Source organism: Chiloscyllium punctatum, chromosome 37 (assembly GCF_047496795.1).
Source record: "Chiloscyllium punctatum isolate Juve2018m chromosome 37, sChiPun1.3, whole genome shotgun sequence".
NCBI lineage: Eukaryota > Metazoa > Chordata > Chondrichthyes > Orectolobiformes > Hemiscylliidae > Chiloscyllium > Chiloscyllium punctatum.
The window spans coordinates 23756525-23781613 of record NC_092775.1 but is presented as its reverse complement, the minus strand read 5'-3'; the positions used below and the strand labels follow the sequence as shown (position 1 = coordinate 23781613).

At 38.0% G+C, this 25089-nt stretch overlaps 1 protein-coding gene across 5 annotated transcripts in view; it reads left to right on the top strand.

Annotated features, from left to right (window-relative positions):
• Positions 1–23792, top strand: part of LOC140462943 (disks large-associated protein 4-like) — a 572009-nt gene extending 548217 nt beyond the window's left edge. For all 5 annotated transcript variants that reach the window (XM_072556463.1, XM_072556464.1, XM_072556462.1 and 2 more), the window contains 6 exons: positions 1741–2111; positions 4838–4929; positions 7262–7677; positions 11062–11153; positions 18455–18607; positions 22112–23792. In XM_072556463.1, the coding sequence (XP_072412564.1) occupies positions 1741–2111; positions 4838–4929; positions 7262–7677; positions 11062–11153; positions 18455–18607; positions 22112–22330 (1343 nt within the window). In that variant the 3' untranslated portion in view covers positions 22331–23792. The remainder of the gene's footprint in view (positions 1–1740; positions 2112–4837; positions 4930–7261; positions 7678–11061; positions 11154–18454; positions 18608–22111) is intronic.
• The last annotated feature ends 1297 nt before the right edge of the window (positions 23793–25089 follow it).

Below are 25089 nucleotides of genomic sequence, written 5' to 3'. Positions count from 1 at the left end.
CACCTTTTATAATGCCTAGTCAAACATATGTGAAGCTAATTAAGTTTGTCCACTTGGCCTTGTTCCCTTTTCTGTAATAATTATTAACTATGGTAGTGACCTTATTTCAGTGACAAGTTTTTATTGGTAATTAATTAAATTTAATTGAACGATCTTGTGTGATTTGCAGCTACTGGTTTAGTTACCCATATTTGGTTTGTAGTACTTGAGATTTCTCAGTTGACACTTTCAACAGGAATATTCCCATCCAGCAAGTATTATGTTGATTTACATATAGATTGCCTTTTTTTAAGGGCTATTCAAATATAAAACACTCCTTCACTCAGTGATGTGCAGCTAATAATTGATGAATTTGCATCATGGTCATATCCCTAGAGTTGATGCATTCTGTAAAACAAGAGGCCTGTATGTGAATTCATATGGCAGATGCATTTTTAATGAACCAAGTGACTTTAAGTGAACCAAAAGACTTTAAATATGAAAGCTGCCAGACTGGTGGAGATTTTTATTGCTCTATGTTTCATTCTTGATGTATGTTGAGGGAGCTAATGTTTCATGCAAGTTGTGTCTGATATGTGTTTACTTTGATTTTAAAAAACACAACAACTTTATTTATTCTGGAGACTCAATTTTTACGTTTGCATTTGCAGGAATAGGAGGAGGTAATTTGGCCATTTGTCAATCAGCTGTATTGTCCCGGACATATGCCTGTGCTCTATTTCCAAATTCTCCCCATGTGTTGTTTTTTTTAAAAAAACTGTTACTATCTTAAATTTAAATTGATCTACTGCCCACAGGTGGAGAGGGTTCCAGATATTTCACATAGTGTGGTAGGGGGCTCCTTGATTTCATTCATAAATGGCGTTCTGATTTATTCTGATACAGTTTCTGTATCTGTTCTATCAAAAATTTTTTTAAACCTCCTAAACTCCGAGGAGTATAAGTCAAGTTATGCAACATCTCGCATAATTTAAGTCCCTGTGGCTCTGAATTTATTTTGATGAATTATATTGTTACATGTACCTGTATTGTTATATATTCCCTGTTTTTGTAACCCAAAATTAAGTGCAGTAATCTTAATGGGAACCTGACTAAATCTGTTTTAAGAGTCAACATTTTCTCACTTTAGAATTCATCTCGCATTATCTTTATTGAATCAAAGGTATCTTGCTTTAGTTTTTTTTCAACCTGTCAGTTATTGATTCCCGATTTATGCATGTGGATGCCCAAATCCTTTTGCTCCTTCACTGATCTTAGTCTGACCATGTTAAGTAAATATTTGTCTTTGATCCAAAGCAGGCGACCTCATTCATCTCCACCTGCCACTCTTTTGCTTATTCATTTAACTTGCTTACATTACTTTGTAACTTCTTGTACTCATCTAGACAATTTGGTGTATCTTCTATTATGATGTAATTTGCAAATTTGGATTTATAATTCTCATCTAATTCAGCATATCATGAAAAACTGAGTCTCCATCTGTAAGGAAAGCCATTTGTCATTTCCAAGGATAAGTGTTCTTCCCTTTCTGTCTCTGGCCTCCCATCCATTATCAAATCATTTGGTAAGGTTAATTCCAATTTGATGCACTTTTAAGTGTGATTCAAACAATGATGCCACGTAAAAATGTAGAAATGAAACATGAAAACATGTTCAGTTTTTCAGAAAAGGGAGTTACATAATATAAAGTTAGAAAAATGTTAAATTTTCTTTTTTCCCCCCCTCTTTTCCACCCTCTAGTGTCATCGTGTATAACCACTTACAAGAAGACTCCTCCACCAGTTCCACCAAGAACCACATCTAAACCATTTATTTCAGTTACAGTCCAGAGCAGCACAGAATCAGCTCAAGACACATACCTCGACAATCAGGACCACAAGAGTGATTTAAACAGTCAGTCTGGTCTCAGTAATTCTTCAGATAGCTTGGATAGTGCCAGGGCTCTGAATACAACTAAAACGGGAAGTGTCATTGCTCCGGTTCGTGAACAGTTAGACAACCAAACGCAACACCGAAATGCCACTGTAGCAGCTGAGAAGGGACCACTCGTCATTGAGGAACCGAAGGTGGAAGTTATTCCAAAAAGAAAGCTCTCTTCCATCGGGATACAGGTAATTTCTGCCTCATTGTTTTCAGGTTTAAATTGCATTACTTCATAGTTCTGTTGGCTGGATTGAATACAATGTTAAAAATTTGTTACATTATTAAAACCATGGGTAAACTCTTTCAATGTAGGGTTCTAATATTTGATGGGTAAATGTGGGAGAAGTTATGTTTTTGGTGGTGACTCAAGACTTGTCAAGGACTGTCTTTTTGGAATGTGGCAAGCAAATTTGGATTTAGTTAACTAGGTGTCTCTTTATAAAAAGTGTAATGGTGCTGCTACTTCAATAATGCAAAGCAGTTTTACAGATCCATCAATACAACTCGGCAGATGGCCGCGAATCCTAAAATCCTATGGTGTGTCACTGTTGGAGTTTATCCAAGGCCACTTGAAGTTATATTTTTGTCTTGTCCTGCAGTGGGAATTCACTTCTGTATTGCTCCTTTGGGTCTCAAATTGGAGCTATTACAATATAAACACTGACTTGGAGGTGCCGGTGTTGGTCTGGGGTGGACAAAGTTTAAAAATTGCACAGCATCAGGTTATAGTCAAACAGGTGATGAAGCAGCGCTTAGAAGCTAGTACTTCCAAATAAACCTGTTGGACTATAACCCAATGTTGTGTGAATACCAACACTGCTAGTTTTTCTGTGATTTTAGCCAAAAGAAGAGTCCTAAGTCTATTCTAAGAACAGATTTGATTGTCTGATAGAATTGTCACATTATTTCTGTAATTCAATGATTTATTAGCAAATTATTTCTGCATATCAATGTTTTCTGAAAATAGATAATCACTTTCCTTTGGATAGCTGATAGTGCCTTTCAGAAGTTAGCATTGGGTCTTGGACTGCATTTCCAAAGTTTCCTGCACACATTTGGCCCTTCGGCCCAACAAGCCCACACCGACCCCGCCGAAGCGTAACCCACCCAGACCCATTCTCACACATTTACCCCTTCACCTAACACTACGGGCAATTTAGCATGGTCAATTCACCTAACCTGCACATTTTTGAATTGTGGGAGGAAACCGGAGCACCCGGAGGATTCCCACACAAACACAGGGAGAATGTGCAAACTCCACACAGACAGGTGGGAATCGAACCCAGGACCCTGGTGCTGTGAGGCAGCAGTGCTAACCACTGAGCCACCCCCTAATGGTAAGGTCTTGAATGTTGCTGAACAAAGAGACCTTGGAGTGCAGGTTCATTGCTCCTTGAAAGTGGAGTCGCAGGTAGATAGGATAGTGAAGAAGGTGTTTGGTATGCTTTCCTTTATTGGTCAGAGTATTGAGTACAGGAGTTGGGAGGTCATGTGGCAGCTGGACAGGACATTGGTTAGGCCACTGTTGGAATATTGTGTGCAATTCTGGTCTCCTTCTTATCAGAAAGATGTTGTGAAACTTGAAAGGCTTCAGAAAAGATGTACAAGGATTTTGCCATGGTTGGAGGATTTGAGCGATAGGGAGAGACTAAACAGGCTATGGCTGTTTACCTTGGAGCATGGGAGGCTGAGGGTTGACCTTGTAGAGGTTTACAAAATGCTGAGGGGCATGAGTAGGGTAAATAGACAAAGTCTTTTCCCTGGGGTCGAGGAGTCCAGAACTAGAGGGCATAGGTTTAGGGTGAGAGGTGAAAGACATAAAAGAGTCCTAAGGGGCAACGTTTTCACGCAGAGGGTAGTAAGTGTATGGAATGAGCTGCCAGAGGATGTGGTGGAGGCTGGTACAATTGCAACATTTAAAAGTCATTTGAATGGGTATATGAATGGGAAGGGTTTGGAGGGATATGGTCCGGGTGCTGGCAGGTGGGACTAGATTGGGTTGGGATACCTGGTCGGCATGGACGAGTTGGACCGAAGGGTCTGTTTCCATGCTGTACACCTCTATGACTCTAGTCTGAAACTTATCAATACTCTGCCCCACTCCCGCCCCAAATCTTTATCTGACATATATGTGCTTTTTATTTAATGATTATGTATCACACATTTATTCTCTCAGCAGCAATTGTCATATGTTTTGTTGTGGAAAGTTTATAACTTAGCTTTCACCTCTCCCTCTCAAAGCTGTTCATTTTTGACTGCCCAAACACATTTTTCCCCCTCATTCCAGCTGCCCAATTCTGTGCTTCCAGTATACATGTTTGAGAATAAGCTTTCTGTTGTTCACAATCTTTTTAAGGTGCAAGTTGACTTATGTTCAATTATTGTCTTGTTACTCCTGATAACATTTGTCTGCAGTCAGTAATGCGTTTGAAATTTTACATCCTGCCAATCAAACAGGGTGTAATTACAGCAGGACATTTTTGTCTGAAGTTCAAATAATGCATAATGGCCTTCTCAGCTATTGGTATATTAGTTCGTGTTTGAAATTCAGAAGTGTTTATTGTCAATTAGATTGATGCTGACAAGTAGTCAACTGCATCAAATTGAGAATGTGGTGCTGGACAAGCACAGCAGGTCAGGTAGCATTTGAGAAGAATCGACTTTTTGGGCAAAAGTCCTTCGTCTGTAAAGGTTAACTGCATGGAGATGACTCTCAGAGAGCTTTTTTCTGAAGAGGACCATTATATTCATTTTCCAATATAAGATTTTTCAGTGACTTATAAGACCAACTTAGTGTGGTCTCTTTAAAACCAAATTGAGTATTTTGATGTTTCGAGCACAATTACAGGGAAAGAAAAGGAATAGACATTTGTCAAATTCTATCATTGATTTGTGGAGGTTTCTTTCTTTTCAGGTTGACTGTTCCCAGAATTTGATTAAGGAACAAGATTCTCAAATCATCAACAAATTCCAGTCTATTGGAATACAAGTGGAAGACGAGTGGCAGTGAGTGAAATTAGTTCAACTAAATGAATTGATTGTATCTCTTTTCAAAAATACCACCATTTCAGCACACACCAACCTCTCCGCTATTAACCTACTCATAGGCCTCTCTACTTGCATTGTACCTCCCTGGAAATAATCAGTGTTGTCATTCTTTTGAGTGAGCTTTTTTCCTGATCTTTGCCTTTGATTTCTGATACAGTGAAAGCAATGTTTTTTTTGTGTAGTATCCTTAATGTAATAAAGCTTGCCAAGAAATTTCCCAGAAGCATTATAAGCAAAAGTGGATCATTGAGCAATGTAAAAAGATAAAGGGTCAAATGAACCAAAGGTTGGTCAAAGAGACAGGCTTTAAGATAGGTTTCCTTCTTGAAGACAAAGTGGAAAGGTGAAGCGAGGATAGTTAGGCATCTGAAAGTGCAGCTATCGGTGGAGCAATTAAAATCAGAAATGCAAAATAAGTTGGAATTAGAGGAACATGAGTATCTGAGGGGCGTGGACCTGAATAGGATTGTAGGGATAGAGGGGGGTGGGAGTACCGAGGGATTTGAAAGTGAGCATGCAGTTTTAAAATCAGGCCACTGCTTGACAGCGAATCAGTGTGGACATTGAGCTCAGGGATGGAGTAAAGGAACTTCTTGTGAGTTGAGTCAAGGACAGCAGAGTTATAGTGATTTGGGAGTCCAGCCAGGAGTGTCCTGGAATAATTCGCGTCTAGAGGTAACAAATGTGTCGATAAGGGTTTTAGCAGCAAATTACTTGAGTCAGATGTTTTTTGTGATGAGACAAATGAGATCAGACCCTTATTTCAGGGCTACATATGATGCCAAGCAGTTAGACTTGATCTTGGACTGTTGCCAGGTAAACTTGCTTTGAAGGAGTTTCCATTATAATATAGTTTTATTAAGATTAATAGAAAAAGGTTGTAGTAAGCATTTACTATGTTCCTTAAAAATATTCCTGAAAATATCACAGATATTTTCAAAAGGTTCAATCATATTTTTGCTATGTAAGCAGTGGGTTGCTGCAACTGTGCCATGCTGTGAAGTCTAAATAAGCTTCCTAGACATTACTCAAATCTGAAAGTTGCTTGATGATTGCCTGAGCCCCTTCCCTCAGCACAAATAATTTTGAGCAGAGTACAAATGTCACTGCATTTTGTTTTACAAACGTATGTTGATTAGAAGCATTCAACTAAATTTGTACACTATAACCCCTAAAAATATCAACATACCCAGAATTCTGAAGTTCATGTGATCAACAGATCAGAAAGCACTTAAGTCAGGCAACTCCACATATATTAAATCAACCTGTTTGGATGTGTTATGACACACCTCTGAAGCAGATGGGACTTGAACCTGGGTATTCTGGCTCAAAGGTAGGGTCACTGACACTGTGGAGAGCCCTTTGCAGTCACTTCTACATTGAGTTATTTCATCTTCACTGGGATATTGTTGAAATTAAAATTAATCAAGCAGAGGAGAAGGAAGTTTATTAATTGGTTCGTGCTGTCACTGATTTTGGTTAAGTGTGTCTTGATGGAAATGTGCACATCTTGGTATTATAGAATGTTTAACTTTAACATATAGGTTATCACCTCATTTTGCAAAAGTGTGTAGCAAGAATATGTCACAAATACTTTTTCTTAAGTAACCTTTGGGTTAAAACTTAGAGAATTTCCCTATAAAGCATAAGCATCTGTATCTTCAAAAATGTCTCAAAAATCACTAACTAAGCAAAACTACCGAATGGGCACAATTTTGGAGTTTAACAAAACAAGCCCATTAATGGCAATTTACTTGGGAGACCACTTTTTGGGGCAATGTACAAAGAATTTCTCTTGAAGTTTAGTGTTGCGTATGTATCTGAATCTTCCATCTCTCCTGTCGATGCTGTCTCCTGCTCAAGTGACTAAGTCATGAGTTCAAAATGGTTGTACTGTGTAATCCATTGCATGACCAAATCAGTGCTGAGAGAGCAGGTGACTGACTCAGAGGATAGAGTTTAAATGTGGCAATACCTGTTTATTTCTGAAAACTGACCTTCTTCCTAAGATTGTGGGAAGTTTTACCAAGCATAGATGCATTTTCCAATGTTATCTTCATTTTAAAGAAAAACAAATATAAACTTTTGATCTCTGACAAGATGTGTGCATAATTTATACTGGAGTGATAAACAACTTAAGCTGTTTCACTGTGTTTCTGGGTTAGAGTTCAATGGATGTTCAATCCCTTTTTAATGTATTTGCTTGAGATCAGATTGTTTTGCATTTTGCAGTTGGCTCACCTAAGAGGAGGACCTAATTAATTTGAAAAATTGTCATTATTTAAAACAGCATAAGCCGCTCCAGCAGCATGACTTCAAAACAAGAAACTGACTCTGATGCACAGGAATGTAATTCAGCTACTGGATCCCAAGACAAAAGCAACCAGCTTTCGGATTCAGCTCAGCATCACAATGCCTCAAATCCTGAACCTGCGGTACGGCAGCATGCAAAAAGCTCCCAGACAAAAAATAAAGCATTAGCTTATGGAGATAACTTAGATCCAGCTCTAGATCCATCTTCATTACCACCACCAGAGCCATGGTTAGAATCGACTAACAGTCTCCCTGTTGAACCAGTGCACACTACTTCATGTCGTCGGGATGGCTACTGGTTCTTGAAACTGTTGCAAGCAGAGAAAGAAAGAATGGAAGGATGGTGTCATCAAATGGAGAAAGAAACCAAAGAAAATAACTTATCTGAAGAAGGTACATTGTCTCGAAAATATTACTTGCGCTCACAAGTCCCAGTATTGTTGTTGTTCACTAAATTAAATAAAAATAATTGGATTGTCTTGATGTCAAACTCCACTTTCTAGCCAAAGTTTTTTTTCAACTTATTTTATTGTTCATTTCTGATTTTCTTTTATTAACAATCACTAAATTTAAATATCAAATATTAAATAGCAGCAAGGAGAAAAGGGATGGTTTTGAAATGAGACTGGATATGTCTGAGTGGTACAGTTCCTACCAAGGTAAGTACCATATCTCATAAATGCAAAATAAGATCCTTAAATGAGTGCATAAGACCAAAGTGCTTCCATTATCTTAAACTATCCTGCAGTATTTCAGCTCTAAAGAGATTTTGTAGGGTTGGAACATGACACTGGAAAAGGCTATGGTAAAGGTCATGTTCTTTGATAACTCCAATAAGTTGCGACCCTTTTGTCCCCTCAAACCATTTCTCAGTTGACCTACCATGTCCATTGTGGAGTTGTGTACGGAAGGAAATGTCATCTTTCATGTACAAGACTTTGTTATTAGTTTTTGCTTTTACTGCAATTGGTTTGAAGTGAGGAAAACATAAACCAGAATTTACACTGCTGATCAATAACCCTAGCTATCCCCCTTGCCCCAGCAAAATGTAAGTCGTGATCATTGTGCTGGGTGAATTCAGCTGAGACTTTCGCTGACTGACAATAGACTCATGGCACTATTAATAGAAATGGAAATGACCCAAAAGTATAAGTACCCATTGGCTATTCAGCCTCTCAAGTCTGCACTTCCATTTAATTCCATCATGGCTAAGTTAATTTCATTGTTCGCACAATTCCATATATCTCATTCCATAAGAGATCAAAAAATTCTCAATCTCTGTGGGAACATGTCATTAATGACAGACCATCCAATTGAAATATATATTTACTTTGATATGAAGACCAAAACTGCACGAGGTGTAAAATCACCACAGCATAGGCAATAAAAGCAAAATTTACATTTTTGCACCCTAATTCCTTTGCAGCAAAAACCACCCTATCATTTACCTTCCAAATTGCTTTCATGCTAATTTTGCGTTCCCCAAAGATACCCAAGTCCCTATGAATATCAACGTTTACAAGTGCACGCCTTTTAGAAGTAGTTCTGCTTCTCTGTTATTAATACCAAGTGTATAGCCTCACACGTTATACTCCATCTACCACTTCATTACCTACTCTCATAGCCCATTTATAGTTTTTGTGCTCTCCCCATAATATATATTTCCATACAACTTTCATCAATAAACTTACATACATTACTCCTAGTTGATTTGTTTAAGTCCATGACACAGATTTTAATAATTAAGTCCCAGCATTAATCCTTGCAACACTCCACTAGTTTCACCCTAACAGCTTGAAAATGCCCTATACATCCCTACTGTCAGTTTCCTGGCCATTTAATCAAAACTTCATCTACGCTAATGTATAATGTCCAGTTCTGGGCACTATGATCTTTCCTCTGAGCATTTCGTATGGCATCTTTTCGAAATTCATGTTTACACATCTAATGGTTTCCCTTTCTCCACACTATAAATTACATCCTCAAAAAAAATCACTCAAATTTGTCATCTAAGTGAAACTTCTGAGAGTTGATTTTCCTAATGATTGATGTAAGTCTAACTGTCCTGTAGCGCTCTCTTTTCTGTCTGCTTTCTAAATTGATTTGCAGAGTTAAGTTTGCTTATTTCAATCCACTGGGACTATTCTAAAATCTTGGGAGTTTTTAAAAATAATGAACAATGTCCACTTTATCTGCTGTTTTAAAAAGAGACCATGTATGTAGTCCATCAGATCCTGGGAAATTGTAGACTTTTTGTCCATGTCAGTTTCATGAAAATTTTTTTACTAATATTAATTGCCTTCAGTTTCTTGCTGTCATAAGTTTACACGGTTGCACTTTGGTGAGCTGCTACAAGAGTTGAACCTATATTAATGTCACAGGAGAAGTGTATTGTTTTGGGAAAGGAGAGAAGTTTGGAGGGTTAAAGATTAGCCTTGTGTTGTCATCTTGACTCTTGGGCATTTAATGAACTGGATGTTTAATTGTATGAGTAACTATTTCCAGTAGATAAATGGGTTGCTGTGCCGTTGCAATAAGGCCAGCTGGGGAAAAAGAAAACTGCAACTATGTTTGCTTGTTCAGCAGTCTATGCTATTAACAAATATTAAGATTTCATGCACCTCATTGACTTGAACTTGACTCCTTTTGATCTTTCCCTGTAGTATATAGCTAGTTACAAAAATGACAAAGGTATTGAAATTTTTCAAAGTTGTTTTCTTCAGTTATTAAATTATTGCAAACAATCTTTTAAATGTTGGAACTATATATTTCTTTGTTTTTTTTTCCAGATGCTATTCAAATAAAAACTTGCATAGGTTCGTCTTGCATAGTGACAATAAAATATGGTGGTTAGGCTTTCTAGTTCATATTTAGTATTATATTATGATATTAACATTATATATTGAATATACCAATTACCTTACTTTCCCTGTTGCGTTCAGCACAAAGGTATAAGTTTTCCTGTGCTGTAAATTTTAATTTATGGTTGGCCATAGAACCAGAATTTGGGATTGAAAACAGATCAGCAATACAGGTATATTTATGCAACTGTATTTTGCTAGATTTTAGCTTAATTCCCTTGAAAAATCCTGGACGTTCTTTGTAGCTGATTCGAATGTTTTTAGTTTCAACTATTTAAAAATATATATAAAATCATAACTGTACAAATGGCAAGAGAATCATTTACAGCTGGTAAAAGTTTGATTCTAGTACTGTCTTACAGTGTTGATGTATTATTGTTTGTTTACACCACTTATAACACTATACTACTAAGCACTCTCAGGTTCAGATGACTTACAACTGTGTTCACTTTCTCTAGAAGGAACCTGGATCAGTATCACCTCTACTACCCTTGAGTAGGTGATGTCTTCAGGTCTAAGCATAGGGCTGAAGGAATGAAGAGTATTTCTGGAACTACTTCATAGCTGTTCTCATCCTCTAACACATTGCAGGAAGTGACAGGAAGATGTTTAGTATTTTAATGTACATTTGAAAAGAACATAACAGGAAGCTATGTAGAATGGAAGGTAGGTAGAACAGCAGAATTTGGGGTCTAGCCTTCAGATATTGAAGGGAAAAAGTAGAAAACTTCAAGTGAGGGAGTTAGATTCTGCTACAGCAATGTAATGCAAAATGATTTTAAATCTTTTTGTTTTGCCCTGTGTTTTCTTGCCTGATCTTCAGATTTTTAATTTTAACACTTTATTCATTTTTTCAATATAGTACAGAATGTAGCTTGTTCTACACATGGAAAATGTTCATTTGTTTTTTCTTTAGTCCTAGGAAAAATCCGAAGTGCAGTAGGAAGTGCACAACTTCTGATGTCCCAGAAATTACAACAGTTCCATGGTCTCTGCGAGCAAAATCTGGTATATATATATTTTACACATCTTCTGCATCTGAGTAATTTGATTGTAATTATGAGCATGTATTCTAATTGGATGCAATAAGATAAAATACTTAATTGATTTAACATTGTGAATTCTGAATTGTGCCACATCATTTACAATAGGCAAGGGCAATTCTTCAATGATTTTGCAACAATGTTTGTCGGTTCTCCCAATGACTCAGTATGTAAATTGAAATGCACATGTACATTACAAACACAGGCACACACTACCCATACCCTCGCATGGGTGTAAGCCATGCTGAGCAGGAAAATCTTTGTTTCGTTGCACAAACAAATCCTAGCACATGGTTGGGAAGGGAATTTTGTCCCTAATTATGTGTTGGGCTGGAAAGAGCGAAGAGTAATCAAACATTCCCTTTGTGACTTTTCATTCAGTGAAACCCGCTGCACAACAAGCATGTGCCCTCAGCTTTATCTGTAGGGGCATGGAAGGAAGTTGTGTTAAACCTGTATAAAACACAGGCTTGGCCTCACATGGAGTATTATGCCTAGTTCTTAGCATCACGCATCCGGAAAAATGAGAAGGCATTCGTGTGTAGGAAATAGTCAAGGAGTGGTTCCAGGGATGGACATCAGCTATGTCATTAGATTGAAGAAGTTGGGATGTTCTGGGAGGATAAAAGCTGTAGAGATTTGACTTTTTAAAAAAATCAATCCTGAGGCCCTAGACATGTGAACAAGAAGAAACTGTTCTCAGTGATGCAAAGATTGAAGACAAGAGACAGTCTTAAGGTAATTGGCAAAACAAAATCAGCAATTTGGAGGCAACGTCAATCAAGGCATTCAAGAGGTGAATTGGATGATTGTCTTAAGTGCAGTTGCAGTTAACTTATCAGAGCACCAGCTTCATCCATTTAAACAAATACCTTGTATTCACAAAGACTATCTGTTTTTAGATCTGTGCATTTCTTCAGCCAGTTACAATTTTGTTTTTGTTTTCATCTAGTTCTCATATAATTTATCAACTATTCCCTCTGTAATTTATGCTCTGCCAATTCAGTAGATGAAGATATGTAATCAAGAAATTTCAGTAAATTTGATTCTCAAATTCTGATGTGGAGAACGGATTGTAGTATTTAGTTTATTGAATTTTGCCAAACTTCTCTCTCTTCATTGATGTTTGGGGAGGGAGGTCGATAGAATATTAGGCAGGGTATACAATAAGTGGCTGATCTGACACTGTCAGTGAATCCCGTAGACTTTGATTTTTGAAAAGAAAAGGCAAGTTCAGTATGGACTCTGAATCTGACCTTGGGAATGTTGATTTTGTGACTGTAATTTTAATTGATATAAAATTACAAACGTAGAAAATTTAGACAATTTCAACTTTGTACTTATTATTAACTATCTGTTTGTTGTGTCACGAAGGGCAGCTCTTATATAGTATCAAGAATCCATTTTTTTTCCTCTTTCTGTTCTGCACATATATTTATTGGGTTTATCATTACTTAATACTCAGTAATAGAATGAGTGCCAAAAAGAGATGATCCATTTAGCAAATTTAAGAAGCAATAAAGGAGTTAAGGTGGGCGGCATGGTGGCTCAGTGGTTAGCACTGCTGCCTCACAGCGCCAGAGACCTGGGTTCAATTCCCGCCTTAGGCAACTGTCTGTGTGGAGTTTGCACATTCTCCTCGTGTCTGCATGGGTTTCCTCTGGTTTCTTCCCACAGTCCAAAAATGTGCAGGTTAGGTGAATTGGCCATGCTAAATTGGCTGTAGTGTTAGGTGAAGGGGTAAATGTAGGGGAATGGGTCTGGGTGGGTTGCTCTTCGGAGGTTGGTGTGGACTTGTTGGGCTGAAGGGCCTGTTTCCACACTGCAAGTAATCTTACGGCACTACTTGGTGTATTTACAGGCTAACAAATAGTGGGGAAACTGGTAAAGAAGCAGTTACTGAGGGTTTATGAACTCGAGTGACAATATTAACAACTGCGGATTCAATGGGCTGAATGGTGACCTGCACTGCAGTATTCTGCGATCTGTTGCATGCTGTGTGAATGAGAAGCATGCTCACTTCATAATTCAAAAACTCATTGGAATATAACTTTCCCATAAGACCTCAGCAAAATTATTGCTCGGGCTGTTGCATTATACTTTGCTGCAATAATTTTTCTTTGTGCATTCACATTCTTTCCCTGTGTAAATGCCTCTTCAGCAGTAGCAGCCTTTTCTGAGTTTGAAGTAGATAAGGTGTCCCCCTACAGGACATTTTTTTGTGGTACATCCGAGTTTCACTGAACAGCTGGTCCAGCTGAGCTGGCTCCTGCCTTAATACAGAATGGATAAATCCCACATCTTCCAAAATAACCATATTTTAGCATGTTATTTGTCCTACATAGAAAATTCAAACATCATAGATGCATTGATTCCACATTGTTTCATTTTGAAGTTCTTTTTTAAAAACCTCTTTGAGGCTTTGTTAAATGTGAGTTTTGTTCTGTGAAGTTCTGTTGAGCATTGCACATTCAAACTACAGTTGTTTTTGGTCACAGTTACATCTGATTTATTTGAAATGCTTTCGTATATCTGCTAACTGCCTTTACTATTCTTTTAGGAAGCAAGTTCCAGTTATCTCCACACACTATAAGAACAAATTCCTTAAATCCTTTCTAAACCTCTTGGTCTTCAAGTTAAATCTATGCCTTCTACGAAGGGGAAAAGTTCATTCTTATCTATTCTTTCTATGCACCTCATACTTTTGTAGACCTTAATCCCCCTTCAGCCTTCTGTGCTCCACTAAAATAGCCCCTCCATGTTTAATCGATCTTTAAAATTGAAACACTCCAGTTTGGGTCTAGTAAATCTCCTCTGCACCCCCTCCAATGCAACCACATCCTTCCTATACCATGGTGACTAGAACTGCGCACGATACTCCAGCTGTGACCTAATCAACAGCTTAATCTCAGTCATAATCTTCCTGCTTTTATATTCAATGCCTTGACTAATAAAAGCAAGTATCCCATATGTTGTTTTAAACATCCTATCCACCTGGCCAAAAGTCTTCAACAATCTATGGGCATGCATACCAAGATCCTGTTGATCCTAAGCATTCCAGAGGATATTATCATTATCATGTAGCTTGGTTGTTCTACCTAAATGCATCACATTTCACTTAGCACAATTAAACTCCATCTGCCCATTTGACCAGCCTGTGTGTGTTGTCCCAGACAAGTAGCAAGGCATTTCTCCTTGCTATTTACTTCACAACAATTTTTTTTTATCTTTAAACACTATTAATCAAACCTCCCCCGCTTGTGTCTAGATCATTGATGTGCACTACAAATGGTCTGAGATCCAGCACCAAGCCGCACGGTGGCACAGTGGTTAGCACTGCTGCCTCACAGCGCCAGAGACCCGGGTTCATTTCCCGCCTCAGGCGACTGACTGTGTGGAGTTTGCACGTTCTCCCCGTGTCTGCGTGGGTTTCCTCCGGGTGCTCCGGTTTCCTCCCACAGTCCAAAGATGTGCAGGTCAGGTGAATTGGCCATGCTAGATTGCCCGTAGTGTTAGGTAAGGGGTAGATGTAGGGGTATGGGTGGGTTGCGCTTCGGCGGGGCGGTGTGGACTTGTTGGGCCGAAGGGCCTGTTTCCACACTGTAAGTAATCTAATCTAATCTAAACGCCACTGAGTATCCAGTCACAAAAACAACCTTTGACCAGCACCTCCTGCCTTCTGTCCCAAAGCCCATTTTGAATCCAGTTTACCAAGTTGCCCTGGATCCCCTGGTCTCTTAACTCCTTGACTAGTCTCCCATGCAACATCTTGATAAAACTTTACTGATGTCCACGTAGGCTACATCCACTACACTATCCTTACCTGCACACCTTGTCACTTCCTCCATGAAAACCACTGATGTTAGACTCATTTCTCTATAGGGGCCCAGTTTATCCCAACTTTCCTCCTTGAATAGTAATACCACATGACTTAGTCCTGTGCACATCTCCTGGGGCGATAATGGATGTAAAAATGAACTTCAGGGCCAGTTTCCTCCCTTGCCTTCTACATCAGCCTGGGATGTTCCTCATTAGGGCCTGAAGAACTATCCTGTCTTGAGCCCATTAAAACGGCTCATTCCTCCACCTTCTCAATGCTAATTTGTTCAAGTTTATTCTTCCCTGATTTTTATACTCAGACCATCTCTTTCTATAGTAAATACAGATGCCATGTACTCATTCAAAGCATTGCCTTAATCTCCTGGCTCCGGATAAAGTACTACTTTGGTTCCTCCTGGGCTGTACTCTTCTGATTATCCTCTTACCCCTAAAACACTTCTAAAATGCCTTTAGATTTTCCTTTTATTTTACGTGCCAGTGTCTTTTCCTGCTCCCTCTTCAATCTTCTAATTTATTTTTTAGGTAACCTTTGCACTTCCTATACTCCTGTAGGACTATTGCTATTTTTAGTCATGGGTAGCTGCCATAAGCTTCCCTTTTTTTCCTTATCTTGCACATTCTTCTAGGATTCCGCGGCCTTATCAGTCCTCCTTAACCTCAATGGGAATAAGTTGGCTCTGTACTTCTACTCGTTCCTTTTTTGAATGACTTCTGCTTCTAGATTTCCTTACAAGTAGCCATTCTCAGTTCACTTTGGCCAGATCCTGTCTTATCATAAAATTAACCTCCTCCCAGTTCAGGACCTTTTTATTCCTGTTCAACTTTGTCCCTTTTCATACCTACCTTTTGATCCTAGAGTCACTATCACCAAAATGCTCCCCCCATTGACACTTCTACCATTTGCCCAACTTTGTTCTGTACAATTAGGTCAAACTACCCTACCTACATGCTGGCTTAAAAAGATCTAATTTTTAAAAATTCATTCACGGGATGAGGGTGCCACTGGCTAGGCAGCATATATTGCCGATACCTAATTGCCCAGAGGGCAGTTAACAGTCTGCCACATTGCTGTGGTTCTGGAGTTACATGTAGGCCAGACCAGGTAAGGATGGCAGCTTCCTTCCCTGAAGGACATCAGTAATCTCGATGGGTTTACCAGACAGTCGACAATGGATTTTATGATCATCATTAGACTCTTAATTGCAGACTTTTGTTGAATTCAAATTCCAATGTCTGCTGGAACAGTCCCGAATGATTTTAAATTTTCTAATCACATGTCTGGTAATATCAGACCTTGGATGCAGAAAGATCTGGTGCTGGCAAAACTGAAACACCTGGCAACAAGGGGGGAAACCAAAGGGCTGTCACAACCAGACTGAAACCTTTTTAGACCCGGAGAGACCAGAAGTGGATGGCATATTATTATGGGGAGCAGAAGTGACTATCCTCAGCAAAGTTCATTGCTAGATACTGGCTAAGCTCCATTAGGGTCATCCAAAATAAAAATGGTGGCCATAAGTTATATCTGGTAGCCAGGGTTGGATGCAAACGTAGCTGTGTTGATAGGGCAGTGCCCAGAGTGCCAACAAAGAGAACAGTTACCGCCAGCAGCTCCCTCACATTTGTGGAAATGGCTGAGCAAATGCTGGACTCAATTATATGTAAAGTACGCAAGTCCTTTGAGCTTGATGTTCTTAGCCATTGAGGACGCCTATTCAAAGAGGCTAGACATGCATAGAGTTGATTCATCAAACACGCCAATAGAAGGCCTGCATACATCTTTTGCTATATACTTTCAGACTCTAGAAAGTGTTGGTCACAGATAATGGGGCCGTTGTTTACCAGCAGGGAATTTGAGCATTTCCTCAAGTCAAATGGCATTTGATATACAAGGACAGTACCATACTATCCACCATCCAATGGTCTGGCAGAAAGAGCAGTCCAAACTTTGAACACAGGCTAAAAGAAATAGCCTACGGCTTCACTCCATAAAAAAACTGACTTGGTTCCCATTCAATTACAGGATCACTCCTATGCAACTCCAGGGATAGCTCCAGAGGAGTTGTAATTAGGGAAAAGACACTGTACTAGGTTAAATCTGATCTTCCCGGGCCTGGGTTAGGGGGAGGGTGAAACAGAATCGTGAACACCAATGCAGGTCACAAGACCCCACTAAATTTATTTCAGGTGACAAAGTTTGGTGTACGAACTATGAGAATGACCTTGCATAAGAAAGTGTCTTCATAATGGCGCGGGTCTGTGGTTCAGTTCTGCTGTTTGAAATTCTTCATTTCTTTTCAAAATTGATTTGATAGTTCAGACTCCATGTTCAGCTACTCCATTAAACTGAAGATATATTGACAAACTTGTGATACTTTGGAATCCAATAACTTCTGGAAAATACTTGAAGTATCAATTTGCAAAACGTGGGTTGTTGAACAACTATATGTTGAATTCCTTGAGTAGCAAAAATCTCTTTCAATGTTATCATGACTATTTCTGTTATCAAATTATACACTTTCTAACTATAATCTATCTTGAAATATAGTTGATAATCAAATATCACTTACCATTGAATACAAATAAATCCATTCACGTGACTTGCTTACAAATTTTTTTGATATGTATGGTTGTCTATGTTCTGACCAGTATGATGTCTACATTTGGCTATTGGAATAATTTCTTCAATATAATTGAAATTATATGAAATTATTTGATTCTGGACCACCACATTGATGATTAACAGTCCAGTGATAATGCCACTAGGCCATCGCCTCCCTTATGTATGCCTAAATTTAAATTTATATGTACATTGTATATGTAGAGTGGTAAAACCAACAGAGGGAGCTACATGATTGCTCAATGTGCAAATTCAGTAAATAACCTGATCCTGAATCATGAAGATTAGGGTGTAACCATTGATTCCTGACAATCCTGGTTCATAAGGTTGTAACAGCTGACCACAAACATTAAAATTGATGATGCAATGGTTGCTGCTTCATCCACATCCTGTGATGAAGTATTTCCTTTACCAACAATCTCCTTGCTCTCCAGTACTTTTAATTTTATGACATTATGGCAAAATCAGCTTTCAACAGCTGTTGTAGTGCAGTGGTAGTGGCCTTGCCTCTGAGCAAGGAGGCCTAAGTTCAAGTCCTATGTTATCCAAGAGTATGTAGTAGCATAGCTGAACAGGTTTGATTAGAAAATACCTTGAACATTGAATGCTGTACAAATTTGGTTGCTTCTGAAGCACAAGTGTGAATTTAGGGTGAAGCAAATTTGGCCTGGATGCAAAGCCATTCATAATCAAATTCTTTGCCAACAAAAGCATGAATTGGAGAAGGAAGAGACAATTCAATGAAAAGGAACGAGGAGCAACACTTCATAATCTTGATTGTCACTTTTGTGCTTATGCTTTTGTAGAATCAAAATGCAAACCCACGACCGACTGCACAAGATTTGGCTGGCTTTTGGGACATGTTGCAGCTTTCCATTGAAGATATTAGCTTGAAATTTGATGAACTTTACCATCTTAAAACTAATGACTGGCAAATTATTGAAATGCCAGAAAAGAAGGTAGGTTACAATTTTATCTCAAAATTTGAAGTGTGGTAAATGGTATGCTTTGAATATAACTATGATATTTCTATGTGGAGAAATGCACCACAGCAGTATAAATAAATGAGTTTATAATAGATGTTTAAACAAGGATGGAAATGCATTGTAAACAGTTCAGGAAGGTTTAGCAGACTAATAATAGGAATGGGTGGATTGCCTTAGAGAAAAGGTTGGAAAGGCTATGCTTGTATCTGCTGGAGTTAAGAGTAAGAGGTGACCTGATTGCAACACTGAAGCTCTTGAGTTTTAATAGGCTAGATGTTGAGAGGAAATTTAATTTTGTGGGAGAATCTGCAACTAGTGATTATCCATTTAAAACCATGAGGTGATATTTGTTTAATTTGCAAGTCGTAAGTCTTTGGAATGCTCTTCCTGAAAAGTGGTGGAAATAGAGCTATGAATATTTTTAAAACTGAGGTGGATGAATCCTCAATGAGAGGAGAGGTGAAAAGTTATAGGATTTAGGCAGGAATGTAGATTTGAGGTTACAATCAGATCAACAATGATATTAATTGATGAAGCAGGCTTGAAGGATCAAATTGGATTTTGGATTAGTGGTGCTGGAAGAGGACAGCTGCTCAGGCAGCATCCGAGGAGCAGCAAAATCGACATTTCAGGCAAAAGCCCTTCATCTGCCTTTATTCCTGATGAAGGGCTTTTGCCCGAAACGTCGATTTTACTGCTCCTCGAATGCTGCCTGAACTGCTGTGCTCTTCCAGCACCACTAATCCAAAATCTGGTTTCCAGCATCTGCAGTCATTGTTTTTACCTTGAAGGATCAAATGGTCTATTCCTGCTCCTTGTTTGTACATGTATATGAAGTATAAAGAAATACAAGTTAATATGTCTGCTTAAGTTTAGTGTGGTCTGATTTTAGGGCAAAGGGATTTGGAGTGTGGTACTGTTGACTGAAACTTGTGGTTTGTCTTGAAATTCACCTAGTTTATACAATAAGGACTGCACATTATTATTGCATGCTGTATTTTTCAAGTTGTGAAAAGATAGAACTTTCATACAATACTGTTGGCAAAAGGAAATACTCAGTAACGCTACAGGCAAGAATATTCATCGTTGAATGCTGGGCTGAGCTATTAGTTAATCTTTGATGAAGAGCAGGCAAGTTATTCCCAGTAACCTAATATTTATCTCTCAATCAACATCACTAGCATACAATATTAGGTGATTATCACATTCCTGTTTATGGAGTCAGCTACATGAAAATTAACTGTCATGTGACAGAATTTCAGAAAGTATTTCATCAGCTGTAAGGTGCTTTGAGATATTCTGAAATTGTGTAAGGTGTGACATATTTTAGTAACTAATGACTGGATAAATATGTGCTCACTAAATAGTTTGCACCCAGCATTTGAATTTAATTTCCTTTTCTGCATTTTTAACATGTTTGTGAAATTGAAAACGGATGGTTAGGATGAAAATTTATGCTTTGAATCCACTAATCTGCACAGAAGGTTTGCAGAAAAGTGGTATACTATCCACTGAATAATTATTTTAATGGTACAGCTGATCAACTGAACCTATGTCATTGGTTTGTACATTTTCAAAACACAATGCAGTATCTATGGAAGATATTTTATTTCAGGCCAGTAGTTTGTCAGAGACCCAAGCTCATCACCCTGAAATGTTTCCAACATTTTTCTGTTTTTATTTCAGTACTTTCAGCATTTGAAAGACCTCAAGGTGCAAACATTGCAGTTATTCACTATTTGATGAGCAATTAATATTAGAATATCTGAAGCCACTGTTTTCTATGTCTTTTCCAAGATCTATTTCTTAGCTACCATTCTATTTCTCTCAAAGCTTTAGTTAGTCTGTTCATATTTAATGTCATACTTAATCTCACGGTGAGCTTCTGGCCTCATTTGTGCCATCACGAAGATTGTCAATTTCCACATCTGAAGATTTGCTTGACCTTGCACTGTCTCAGCTAGTCTGCCATCATCCAATACTATTATTTCCTCTGGACTCGACTGTTCCAATACTCCTGACTGGTCTCCCACATCCTGTAAGCTAAGGTAACTCAAAGCTCTATGATCTGTGTGCTAACTCAAGTCCCACTCTCCTGCCCTTGCTATATTTGTTGAATTGCATTGACTCCCTGGCATGCAATATCTTTATTTTAAAATTCTTGTCTTTGTTTTCAAATCCCTCCGTGGTTTTTCCCCTCACTATCCCTGTAATCTTTTCTAACCCTACCGCCCCTCCCGAGAAATCTGTGTTGTTTTTTTCTAGCTTCTAATGCATCTCCCTGGTTTGAATTGCTTCAACATTGATGACTGTGCCTATTATTTCACCCACAAAACTCTGGAATTTCCTATCTACACTTTGTACCTTGTTTTTCACCTTTAAGACATTTCTTAAAACATGCCATTATCTGACCTAAAACTACCTTGTGTGGCTCAGTTGAGTTTTATAATGGTCCTGTGATGCACTTAGGATACTTCTTCATGTTAAAGGAACCACAAGTTGTTCCAGTATCGATGAGTTTAAATCTAGTCTGGTTTGACCTTGAGAAGAATGAAGTGAGTCACCTGGAGGAGCAATTGTTTGAAATACTGAGATCAGGGCCTAACACTGAATTTGTACTACATTTGTAACTCATGTATGAATATCAGGAACCATTTTCTAACAACTTTAAAGTTGCATTCCAATAAATCATGATGCAGAATCAGTTTATTTGTGCACAAATTCTGAATATTCTGTTCCTTTTGATATCTTCACTTGTCAGGGGACATTTGTCAATGACAGGTAGCACAACAGTTTCACGACTAAGTCTAACCTGGTAGTGGCATTGTTATTTTCTGCCCTTGTGTCTAGTATTTTTAGATTAGATTAGATTAGATTACTTACAGTGTGGAAACAGGCCCTTCAGCCCAACAAGTCCACACGACCCTCCGAAGAGCAGCCCACCAATACCCATTTCCCTACATTTACCCCTTCACCTAACACTATGAGCAATTTAGCATGGCTAATTCACCTAACCTGCACATTTTTGGACTGTGGGAGGAAACCGGAGCACCCGGAAGAAACCCATGCGGACACTGGGAGAATGTGCAAACTCCACACAGACAGTTGCCTGAGGTGGGAATTGAACCTGGATCTCTGGCGCTGTGAGGCAACAGTGCTAACCACTGTACTGCCCACGGCGTATTGATGGCGCTCCTATCTATTCTTGAAGTAATGGGGACACTACAGTGTCGAGTGTGTTTGGAAATACTGTACTTTGGTTGTGCTTACGACTTTAGCTTTCCTTGGCATTGATTTTTTTTTTACATTACAGAATTGCTGTAGATTTCATTTCTTCAGAAATTAGCTAATTATTTTGAGGGGAAAATGGTATGCCAACAAATCCTAATAAACATTTTGATACATAATGAGACAGCAAATTGTAACCTTGATTAGAATAACAGCATTCATTTTAATATTAGTATTTTTTTCTCAAAGGAAGAGAAAAAGCTGCCCCCGCCCGTGCCAAAGAAACCAGCAAAGGCTAAGACTCCTATAAATCGTGAAAAGCTAACCGATTCAGCAGACAAGCAACGTCAGGAAGCTCGCAAGCGATTAATGGCAGCTAAACGAGCTGCATCTGTACGACAGAACTCTGCAACAGAGAGTGCAGATAGTATTGAGATATATGTCCCTGAAGCACAGACCCGGCTGTGATTTGGAGTAGATCTTTTGTACACGTTTTTGGCTAACTTTAAAATTTCAGCAGTCTGTGCGATTCTACAAGCAACATTTAGCACCAAGTAATAGAATGCAATGTTTATTAGTATATATGGCATTGCTATTCAACAGACTATTAAAATCCTTTCTTTCTAAATGTTAAATCTGATCTCATCGGTGTGTATATTGGTTGCCATGCTTCTCTTATCATTTGCATGGCTTTCTCTTATCCATCACAGTCAATTTTTCCGTACAGTAAACAAATTGCTTTGCCTCAATAGCAAATGGTGTTTTCTCTAGCATATACAGGAAAAGGACTGGAAAAAGTACATCAACAATTCTTCATTAATTTAACTGTCAAAAATTTAAAAGAAGATGAAGTTTCTTTGAATAACCAAACCTGAGCTCAATTTTATTGGGTTGTTGTTACTTTTGATCTTAAAACAAAATGTGCTCCTGTTTGCTGACACAATAGCTTTTCGGAAGATGCTTCCATTGGCTCTGTAAATTTGGATTGCTGCTGCAAAATGATGTAAACCTCTACCATTCAGTAGAGCAAAGCAATAGAGCATTTCAATGTTCTCACATTTTTCAAAATGTACAGAAGTGACGTAGAAGATATGACTTGGAACCATAGAATCATTTTATGAAAGAAGCACATGCAACCAAAAAGGTTTTATCGAAACTAATCTAGTTTTAAAACCTTTTCAGATGTGATCTTGGATTTTGCAGCCAAAATTTTAAAGTATTTGTCTCATTTGTTACGGTTACTTCCTGAATCTAGTAGTAGCTTAAAGTGGTTGTTTATATGTAGATAACTAGTTAAAATTTTAAGCATTCAGATGAAGATAAATTATGGAGAGAAACATTGTGTTTTGATTGACTTAAGAATCTGTTAGGTGCAAGTGTCATGTTCAAAAAAGTTGATGAACATTCATAAAAACGTGAAAGAAGCACTACCTAATAGCTTTTGTCCAAATATACTTTCTATCGTGTAATAGTCTCCATTATTCCATCTCTGTGTGACATAGTGTCGTGTTTCGAAGATTGCCAAATGTTTGTCAACCATCTTTTTATTCTGTTTCTTTCAATGGCTTTTAGCAGAAGAAATAATTAGTTTTTGACATTCAAGATGCCATTACTTAAACATTAAATTCATGAGCAAAATATTTTAATTTCAAAAGATTTAAATATTTTAAATTTTGATTAGTTATAATGCAACTATGGTAAATCTGTATCTGTTGTTTAAAATTGTTACTCATGCTTTTTTTCTCATCTGAGGAATTGATTTTCGGCACTTGTGCCCAAGACTGAATGCATTAGGACAAGATCACATTTTACTAGAGATAGATGAGATTTGTTACTCATCACTGAACTGTCATTGTTGGTGGACTGTTTTTTTTTAAAAAACAATATTTTCCATAAAGATGTCTGGAGGCAAAATAGCCTTCTAGCTTGAGTTTCTTTGTGATGGTCTTTCTTTTATAGGTGTGATGGAACTTTCAGATAAAATAATAATCCATAAAATACCATAATTTCACAAAGCTTAATCCTCACTGTAATTTTCTATGTATTTTTAAAAGTCCCCAGAATGCTGCGTTCAGCTCTGTGACTCCTGACTTCAGTGTCTCTAACATTTAGACGGCTGTTGCACCAATTCTGAATTACATTCCTCATCTCTGCTCCCATAAGACTTCGCTAATTTTCAACACCACACGCACGCACCACGCACACACATATATTCAACTAATTAAGAGTACAGAAGAAACTAAACAGCTGGCATTTTGCTATAATTGAAGCACACCAAAGGAGCGGTTCATAATTATTTTTAGAACAGTATTTTACTGTTACTAAGTGCTTTACATTCCATGGTACAAAGGTTGTAACCGAAAGTGATTTAGTATAACTCATTCCTATTTTACATAACTATACCATTAATATATTATTCGTCTATTTTCATTGTCTTAAACAGAAGTATACGATAATCAAATTTTGTGTAAAATTTTAAACAAGGTATCACAATGGTATTGTATATGACATCTTAAATTTGAACAGAAAAGTGTATACTTCGTAGCTACAACCTAGAATGAACTTTTTGTAGAGGCTTGAGAAATGAAAATGTGGGTACTGGGTGGTGGTAATATTTCTCTTTATAGTTTGGGATTATTTCTACCCAGAATGATGAGACGAAACTCTAGTCTATCTAACCATTGTTGACTGTTCTAAGAGAAATGATATGTTGGTTTTATTGGTATGAAAATTAATCTTAAATTTACACTTATTGGTGTCTTTGTGCCCATCATGTGACAGGATCAATGAAGAGAAAATTCTGTAAACTAATTTATAATCCTAAGTACTTCCTGTTGGTCAGTAGTAAGAAACAAAGAAAAGGCTACACAGTAACTAAGTTGAAGTATTTGGGTGATCATATAATTAAGACAAAGTAAAGGGAATTACACTATTTCAATGACCTTGAAATGCCTGATGCTGCGACTAAATTGTTACAGTCTAAAGGTCTTCCATTCCCTAGCACCAGTATGCCTGAACATGAGTACAGAAAGTTGTGATGTTTGTAGTTACCTCCCAGTTGGTGCATTTTGAGTAGACCAATGCCTTTTATTGCCAATGCTAACTCTCCCTCTCTCCCTCTCTCTCTCTCTTTCGAATGGAATAGGTTGCTGCACCATTTCAGGCACATTGTGGCAAGACTAGAATCACATGTAGGCTAGATAGAATGTATTTTATGATTTCATTCC